General features: G+C 44.8%; 1 protein-coding gene across 3 annotated transcripts; it reads left to right on the top strand.

Moving 5' to 3' along the window:
* The first annotated feature begins 337 nt into the window (after window positions 1-337).
* On the top strand, window positions 338-8,148 carry RFC2 (replication factor C subunit 2). 3 transcript variants are annotated; one of them, XM_027691135.1, is made up of 11 exons: window positions 338-612; window positions 1,677-1,746; window positions 2,526-2,567; window positions 2,752-2,858; window positions 4,001-4,102; window positions 4,856-4,956; window positions 5,635-5,792; window positions 6,158-6,223; window positions 6,692-6,772; window positions 7,112-7,225; window positions 7,878-8,148. In XM_027691135.1, exons 1-11 carry the CDS (start codon window positions 353-355, stop codon window positions 7,986-7,988), a joined length of 1,212 nt encoding a protein of 403 aa, XP_027546936.1. In that variant the 5' UTR covers window positions 338-352; the 3' UTR covers window positions 7,989-8,148. The 3 variants fall into 3 exon arrangements, with proteins under 3 accessions (XP_027546936.1, XP_027546939.1, XP_027546937.1); XM_027691138.1 differs by lacking the exon at window positions 338-612 and adding an exon at window positions 845-863; XM_027691136.1 differs by lacking the exon at window positions 338-612 and adding an exon at window positions 1,515-1,564 and having other exon boundaries at window positions 1,672-1,746.
* The last annotated feature ends 1,046 nt before the right edge of the window (window positions 8,149-9,194 follow it).

The following is a 9,194-nucleotide window of genomic DNA, read 5'->3' as shown; positions in this document are numbered from 1 at the left end:
AAGTAGCACCAGATCCACCACCCACCATTACAGCACAACAACTTAACAGTGTAACAGTACTTTGCGACATATCTTTTATTGGTTTTATTTTATAAGGGGAAATAGAGGAGGCCAGAAGAAACAAAGGTTTAGACCCCTGAAATGCAGACATATTACTGTCTTTAATATCTTAACCACTCAGTAGGGCAGGAAGAGCAGCCAGACCCCCAACAGCCGAGCACAAGCCCACCCAGCCGTGCTGCGACAGTCACCAGTCACGGTCACCTCAGGGACAGTCCCCAATAAAGCCCCGGACCCACCGCCCCAGGCCCGGGCTGCCACCTCCCCGCCTCACGGAGCTGCCCAAGCCGTCATGCCGGGCTGCAGACCGCTCGCAATGCCCTCCCCGCCGCCACCGCCGCCGCCGTCCCGCCCCGGAGGCGGACCCGGCCCTCCCCTCACAGAGGCGGGGGCGGCGGTGGGGAGACGGGCCGGGCGCGCCAGCCGCGCCGCCATGGAGGTGGACGTGGCGGAGGAGGAGAAGGCCGGGCCCTCGGCAGGCGAGAAGCGGGGACCTGCCGACCCCGCGGGGACCGCGCCTGGCGGCGGCAGCGGCCACTACGAGCTGCCCTGGTGAGCGGGGGCACGGGCGGGAGAGCGCGGCCGCCATGAGCGCCGCCATGGGCGACCGTCAAAGGGGGCGGGGCGAAGGGCGGGGCACGCGTGGTGATTGGTCAGAGCGGTGCGGGAGGCGGGGCCTGGCGCGCCGTAGCCAATGGGGTGAGGGCGGGGCGGGGCGCGCTGTTGGCGGGAAGGCGGGCGCCACTGAGGGACCCTCGGCCGAGGGGGCCGTGAGGGCCGGACTCGGCCACGGCCAGAGCGGGGTGATTGGGGCCGTTCCGCTCTGCCCGCCGGGGTGCAGGAGCTCGGTCTGACTCAGAAATAGGGGCTCTGTGACCTGCCTGGTCGGTGGCCAAGACTGAGAAAGAAGGAATCACAAAATCACAGAATGGTTTGGGTTGGAATGGACCTTAAAGCTCATCTCGTTCCAACCCCCCCCGCCAGGGCAGGGACACCTTCCACTAGACCAGGTTGCTCCAAGCCCTGTCCAACCTGGCCTTGGACATTTCCAGAAATCAAGAGTGAACAAAATCCCGTTGTTTACCTGTGTAGTCCGAAGTCAGCCCTGCCCTGTGTTAACCATGAGGGAGCACACATAGGGAGGCTTCTCTCCTCAGCCTCGTGTCAGGCTGAGGCACCGAATTCCTGTTCGAATTGAGCATTTTCTCCTGCCTTTTCCTGCTTTATAGTAATGAAAGTAAAACCTTTGAGGGTGGTGAGGCCCTGGCACAGGTTGCCCAGAGAAGCTGTGGCTGCCCCATCCCTGGAAGTGTTCAAGGCCAGGTTGGACGGGGCTTGGAGCAACCTGGGCTAGTGGAAGGTGTCCCTGCCCATGGCAGGGGATTTGGAACTGGATGATCTTTAAGGTCCCTTCCAAGCCAAACCATTCTGGATTCTGTGAGTCTGTGATTAGTGTTGGGGAATGCTTTGCTTAGCAGGGAGGGGAACCCTGCAGAACTTGCACGAAAGATACATCAAGTCATCCTGTCCTAACATAATCCTCCTTTTCTGTCAGTGTAAAGCGCCATTAAAGCAATATTAGATGTGCTGAAGTCTGTGGGGTTTTACTTTTACAGGGTGGAAAAATACAGACCCATGAAACTGTCCGAAATAGTTGGAAATGAAGATACTGTGAGCAGGCTGGAGGTGTGTAGCTGTCCCAGTGTCTTTTTACAGGTTATCTCTAAAAAACACAGTCCTGCGTAGATCCACAGGCCAGTAAAAACACTGTTGCATTTTTACATCCATACTTGAGCATGTGGAAGAAAGCGTCCTGATTTACTTTAAAAATTACAAGTTTTAGGAAATATTTGAGTGGTGTATAAGGGAATATGCCTTCTTCAATTGGGATGTTTAAATTGGCCCTGTTTTGATACAGCTTAGAGAATTTGTAGCTGTTATAATAATACTGCTTCAATGAATAAATATAATTTGTATAAGAACAGAAAAAAACATAGGGTTTTTTAGAAGAGAAATGTTTTCCATATGGTGTTCAAGGCCAGGTTGAACAGGGCTTGGAGCAACCTGGTCTAGTGGAAGGTGTCCCTGCCAATAAGGTTGATGAGCTTCCAGGCCCCTTCCAACTCCAGCCATTCCAGGGTTCTATAATTCTATGAAAAATTAGTCTGTGAACACAGTATTTGCTAACAGAAAGATTATACTAGCAAGTATATGATTAAAACAGATGCAAAGGAAAGGCAAGTGTAGTAAAGACCTGTGGGATTAAGCGCTTTTAAATTTTTTCATGTTATTCTAGAGGCTGCCTCAATTAAAAAACCCCCAAACATATAAAAGCAGCATGGTTCAAAAAATGAAAGCAAGAGGGGAAAAAAAAGATGCATGTTTCTGATGCTTAAAATAGAACAGAATTGAAACTATTTGTTCCTTTTATTTTCTTCTGTCTTCTTATTATTATTCTTTCTTAGGTCTTTGCAAAAGAGGGGAACGTACCAAATATTATCATTGCTGTGAGTATTGCTGTTTTGTGCTGTATTTCACTGTGTTGCTCCTGGATTTGAAGTCTAGCCAGGATGGCCTCCCAGTACAGACTGGTTTTGTGCCTGAATGTACTGGTAAGGGAGATTTGTAGAGAGCACAGCTTAGAAAATGACATTAAACTTACCAGAAGTTGCTGCATTGTCGCATTTTTAGGGCCCCCCAGGAACAGGTAAAACCACCAGTATCCTCTGCTTGGCTCGTGCTCTGCTTGGCCCTGCATTAAAAGATGCTGTTCTGGAGCTGAATGCCTCAAATGACAGGTGAGAATGATTAAAACTTGTCAAACTTTTAATGAAGAAACAAGTACCCATATTTATTCTTAAACCAGGCCAATTTGATAGCCTTAGTGCTATAGTATTGTCTTTAAGACTTATTTTAATGCAGTTTTTCCTCCTAAAAGTTGGGCAGTTTTTGGTGCCCACCTATCAATAGAGATATTATTTCTTGATGTTTTATAAACTTGATAGGTCCTTTCATACACAAAAATATGAACAAGTGGAGTGCAGAATCCAGAGTGGTACTGTTTGCTTGAATCTACTTCACAAAGTTGAGCTTCCTCCTGCATTTATGAGGATCCTCCTAAAAATGAAAAGTGAACAGGTTCTTTACACTGAAACTCTTCAGTGCTTAAAGGGAGAGAAATTAGGGCTATAAGAGCAGTTGGGGGTTAAAATGTAGGATCAAGGTATTAGCTACGTAGAGAACATTGACTCTTGTCCAAGGATCAGGCACTGAGGGCTGATTATATTTCCCAAGTTCTGTTCAGACCCATCCTGAAGTATTCTGAGGACATTTCCTGGAGGGTTGTCTGAGTACAGTATACTTTCCCTATCTCTGTTGTTATAGAAGAGCTATAGAGTCACAACATCCTTTTTCTAAATGGAGAAAAAGATCTAAAATCCCTTATTTATAAAAGTAAGTCTTTGCAGGGACTCTGCCTAGGGAAGTGTCTCTATTGTGCTGATATGATACAGTCCATCCAGCTGGTTTTCTTCACCTCTTCTGAGCTACATCTGGGGTTGTGGATTAAGCTGTGGGAAGAACTGGCAAAGCAATCTTAAATTCTTCTGCCTTTGATAATTTATTACCCCACCTTTTGGCAAACATAAATCATTTTGGGGCAGTGCTGCAAGTAAGGTTAGTGATTATATATGTGTATAAAAATATATATATATTGCTATTGTTAAATTCTTTTTGTCAAACCCTCCAAAAATCAAGATTATTGGTGTTTAAATCTGGATCAGTTGGACAGTCTCGCTTACAGCATGGTTCCACAGCAGTTTTACTGGCACAGCTGAAGGAGCAGGAACAAACAGTGGGAAAATCAGGAGAATTTGTGGCTTCTGAATAAAATCTATTCTGTAATTTCACCCATCGTGAAACGCTTGAATTATTGTTCCAGAGGCATTGATGTTGTGAGAAACAAAATCAAAATGTTTGCCCAGCAAAAGGTCACACTTCCAAAAGGTCGGCATAAAATAATCATCCTTGATGAAGCAGATAGGTACGTTGTTCTTCCTTGCCCTCAATTGCTGTGTGAAATGTGCTGCATCTCTCCTGTCTGCAAAGCTGCAGCCTTGGACAGTGTTGAGTGTTTCTATCAGGCTTTTCAAAATAAATTGTTCGGAAATGAATGTGCATTGAACAGTGATCTTATGAGAGTACTTGAAGCAAGCAGAGATGGTTGCTCCAAGGGAGGTGCTGAATATTGAGGTGAAACGCTTTGGGTATCAAACAGCATATTCCAGTTTAATGGAAAGATGTCCCATCCCTGGAAGTGTTCAAGGCCAGGTTGGATGGGACTTTGAGCAACCTGGTCTAGTGGAAGGTGTCCCTGCCTATGGCAGGGGGTCGGAACAAGATGAGCATTAAGGTCCCTTCCAACTCAAACCAGTCCAGAATTCCGGTATTCTTTTCCTTTGAAAAGAGTCTGGCTCACTAGAGAATTTCACTGGATGAAAACGGGACATTCTCCTCCTCCTCCTGCATGAAGTATCAGTATTCTTAGCAGTGTTCTTCAGAGCATTAATGATTTAATTTTGCATGTCAGTGTTGTGGAGGTCTCGGTGACTTCCCTGCGTTGTGGGGTGGTTTGTTCACATGACTAGAAAAAGCTGTTCAGTTCATTGAGCCAGAATATCAGTTAATATACAAAGCACAGTTTAACATCAGTAAACTCTAAAGCTCGTATAAAAATAGTTATTAGGCTGCACCCATGAGTCAATGAAGGGCAGAATCCATCCTTTTCTCCCCCCAGCATGACAGATGGAGCACAGCAAGCCTTGAGAAGGACAATGGAAATCTATTCCAAAACGACGCGCTTCGCCCTCGCCTGCAACGCCTCTGACAAAATCATAGGTAAAGTGCTGCTGGGCCCTGGGTGTCCTGGTCATATGTTCTCCACACTGTTGGCTGACTTCCCAGGCAGTTTCCAGAAATATCTTGGATCTGCTCGTTGCAAGAAGCCGTGGTACTTCTGTAAAATCGAACCACCTGTACATCAGCTGATAAAAGGGTGGCCAGGGAACCCTCTGAGCAGCTGGTTTTGATGGATAGTGCTATACATGATTGCAGAAGCAGATTTCTCATCCTTTGGGCTCAATCTCCATCCAACTCTGCACCAGTTTAAGGTGTTTGATGGATTGTTTATTGGGTATTGAACCCTTTTGTTGTCTTTTCTTAAACACAATCTTAAGTTTGCTTATAGGTGAACACATTGTAGACCTTTAGACTTCTGTTAAAATAACATGATAAACATCTACATTCAGAAATCCAGGAGAATAGAGGAAGTTGAGCTTTGTGTATATTTGGAAAAACTCAAGTAGCACATTTGGGCTCTAGGGAAGGACTGTAAAAAATTGTATGTGCTTAAGGAGATGCCTTATTCTCTTCGGAGCTAACATCTTCTTTTTCTTTAAAAGAAGACAAAGTAATTGATGCAACTGAGAAAGCTTTTCCTGAGATTAAAATAAATGTTTGGCTGGGGGGGTTTTTTGAGAAAAGAGGGAAATGCTAATTACACATCCCTGCCCTCAGAACCCATCCAGTCCCGGTGTGCAGTGCTGCGTTACACCAAGCTGACAGATGCACAAATCCTTGCCAGGCTACTCAAAATTGTTGAGAAGGAGGATGTACCATATACAGATGATGGACTAGAAGCCATTATCTTCACAGCCCAAGGAGATATGAGACAGGTAAGAAGAGAAAGGCAATGAAAAAAAGCTTCTGTTTAAAGCAAAAGACCTGTGAATTGTGGCTCTCAGGGATTTATCTCTGAAGAGGTAAAGCAAAGGGGATGTGACTTGTGGCTCAAGAGTAACTAAACTATTTGGTTTTGTGAGGTTTTAAAAAATGGATCTGCTCCTTAAAAATTATTTGATGGGGACTGGATACCAAATTTGTGAGAGGAAACCAAGTCTGCACAAATTTCTGATTTATTCTGTTGCTTAATTGAAAAGTGCTTATTTGGCATCATTTTCTGAAGTGCACCTCATCCTGAGGAGGGGAGTGACAAGTAGAGCACTTCAGAAAATAAGTCTTTTTTTTTTTCCTTTCACAGGCATTAAACAACTTACAGTCCACCCACTCTGGATTTGGCTTTATAAACAGTGAGAATGTCTTTAAGGTCAGTAATAGCTGAAAACAGTGATGCCAGGAGTTTGGCCCTACACCTGTGTGAGATCTTCCATGGGATACAGAAGTCTTTGAAAGTGCTTTGCCAGTTTGCAGACAGCCCACTGTGTAGCAATGACAGCATTAGGCCATCAAGAAGCCCATGTGCCTTTTGAAAAGGTGTCCCTAATGGCACCTCTGAGACTTGGTGGTTTTGCAGCTGTCTCAAAGCACACAAATCACAGAACTGCTGGGAGATTTCACACTGATAAATAGGGAATTTATTCCTTGGGTGTTCTCATTTCGTTCTGTCGAGTCTGCTATGGCAGAATAGCTGAAAAGTCATATTACTTAAAATTTAATCTGTATTATAGAATGTGTCTGATTAAATACTTCACCTTTATAGAAGCTTGGTGAAAATACCAGAGGTTTAATGCAGAGTCCTCTAATATTTTAAGGATAATATTTCTCTTTGATACAGGTATGTGATGAGCCTCATCCTCTGCTTGTGAAAGAAATGATACAGCACTGCATAAATGCAAATATTGATGAAGCATACAAGGTTGGTTTTCGTGTGTTGGCATAGACAGACACTTTTTCTTTACAGAATTCTTGTTTGTTTTGAAGAATTCACAATGTGTGTTGTTTTTTTTAAGATAAGGGCATTACCATGTAGAGGAGTTGAAGAAGATGGGTTGAGTTTGTGCAGGGGTTTGTTCAGATAAATAAGCCAACAAGCAAAAAAGGAAGTTGTATTGAAATTACTTGCTAAACATTTGAGGTTAAATCAGCTGATATAAGTAGTACATGCAGTTCCAGTAGTTACTGTTCCAAAAGTGAATATCCTTGACTCACCTGATAAGTTCTGCAGATGAATGAGGGATTATTCTTGCCTGCACAGATCCTTGCCCACCTGTGGCGTCTTGGATACGCTCCAGAAGATGTTATTGGCAACATCTTCCGTGTGTGTAAAACCTTTCCGATGCCAGAATATCTGAAACTGGAATTTATCAAGGTTAGTACTAACCCAGCTCCTGCAGGGCCTTTGGGGCCTTTTTAAGAAGAGATCAGGGGGCAGCCTCAGGGGTTTCTCTTTGAGGTTTGCTGTATATTAGCACAAAGAAAATATTTCTTCACTCATTGCTGCTTTCTTGGCCACTCTGCATCATCAGTTTGTCAGTAAGACTGGTCACTTGGAGTGACATCTGATTTAACATCTGATCACCCACAGAAGTGCCAGAAGTGATCACTAAGAATTAATAGCAGATGTATTGCTGACTTTATTATTTAGTTCAAAGCCTCAACACCTTGAGAATGTTCTTCAAGGGCACACTTGATTCTAGTCCAATAGATACTAAAATATTAAATTATATGAACAGACAGTTGACAGAGGGTAAAGTAGTGATATGGAATCACTCTTCATAATTGAAACCTGTCCTCAGATGTGTGCATCCTGCTTCTTAGAAAGGAAGTGGGGAAATACAGGCTTTGACTTCAAAAAAAAAGGGGCATTCTAGTTGGTTTGTAGGCAGAGATACGTTGTCTGAAGTTCAAGTGACTCAAAGCCCATCTCTTAGCAGTGAGGGATATGTTCTATTTAGTCGTTAGTTAAAATATCCACAGGCTGGGGGAGCAAACAGAAGGTTTGACAATGTCTCTATCACCAGGAAATCGGGTACACTCACATGAAGATTGCAGAAGGTGTGAACTCCCTTTTACAAATGGCTGGGCTGCTGGCCCGGCTGTGTCAGAAGACTGCAGCCCCTGCAGCCAGTTAGGCCCCTCCCTGAGCCCAGCCCAACTGCCAGGGGAGGAAAACCTGGTGTGGGTCTGTTCCCTGGTTCTGCTAAATCACAGAAAAATGACCAGTTCTATTGTAAAAACGTTCTGTACTTTTTTATTTAGACCAATAAAGCTTTAAAATCGGCTTTAACCCGAGAACTTGTCTGTGTTGTGTCACCAAGGTAGACATGAGGACTGTGACAGCCCAGAGCAATAAGGTCTGCTCAGTGCACTCAGCAAAACTGCCCATTTCCATGGTACTGGGACCTAATAGCAGGAGAAACAAAAATGGAATATCATGGTTAGGAATTACACTTCAAGCCTGGTGGTCTTATCTCAATCTATTTTGTGCCCTATTTGCACAAAATAGGGCATTTAATGTAATTATAATTGAGACACACTGAGCAGGTGCCGCTCCTGGGTCCTGTGGGTGGGGAAGGTATTTTCACCAAACACACAGGAGAAATATTCCACATTTCTTTATGGTGCCAACTATGTATTTTGGATATTCCTTTTGCAATCTTTAAAAAACTTTACCAAATTATGGGATGCTCTGCATGTGAGTTCCCCTTTCTGTTCTTGCTTGTCGGGTTATGCAGTGTCACTTTACAAGAGTTTCAGCCTGCCAAAAAGCTACACCATCACGTTTTCCTCTCTGTTCCATTTTGGAAACACCTTAGCAGTGCAGATGAGCAATGAAGCGTGAAAAGCAGAGAGAAAGCAAACAGAAATTGAATTTGACCCTCTCCCTGAGCGACGTGCGTCTCCAAGCAGAGCCGTGTTAACATAATGAAGCATGTTCTGGTTACAGCAGTCACACAGAACAGGGCAGAGGGACAAGCTGCTGGTGCCTGCACTTCACCCTGCTCATTGTGTTGATTTCCACCCCAAGTGTTCAGTTCCTCTCTGCAGTTGTCTCGGTGCCAAATGGATCTTCACGGGCAACATCAGTTGGCATCACTGCGGGCACTGGTCTCTGCAGGGGCTGGGCACACCCTGCCCTTCTCTGACAGCCACAGGGCTCACAAGTTCCTGCAGCAAGAGCTGGTGGCATCACAAGTTGCCCCTCCAGGCTTCCTGCAGCGCCTCTGGCAGAGCCTGCAGACAAACCTTTGTAATTCAGCTTGCAGGAGAGCAAGGGAATTGGCAGCTAAAGCACAGGGAATGCAGCAAACAGCTCTGGGAATAATGGATGTAATGCT

Source organism: Neopelma chrysocephalum, unplaced genomic scaffold (genome assembly GCF_003984885.1).
Source record: "Neopelma chrysocephalum unplaced genomic scaffold, ASM398488v2 Primary Assembly neopelma1_82, whole genome shotgun sequence".
NCBI classification, from domain to species: domain Eukaryota; kingdom Metazoa; phylum Chordata; class Aves; order Passeriformes; family Pipridae; genus Neopelma; species Neopelma chrysocephalum.
Note: the sequence above shows the minus strand (reverse complement) of the source record. Positions and strands in the feature narration are given on the sequence as shown.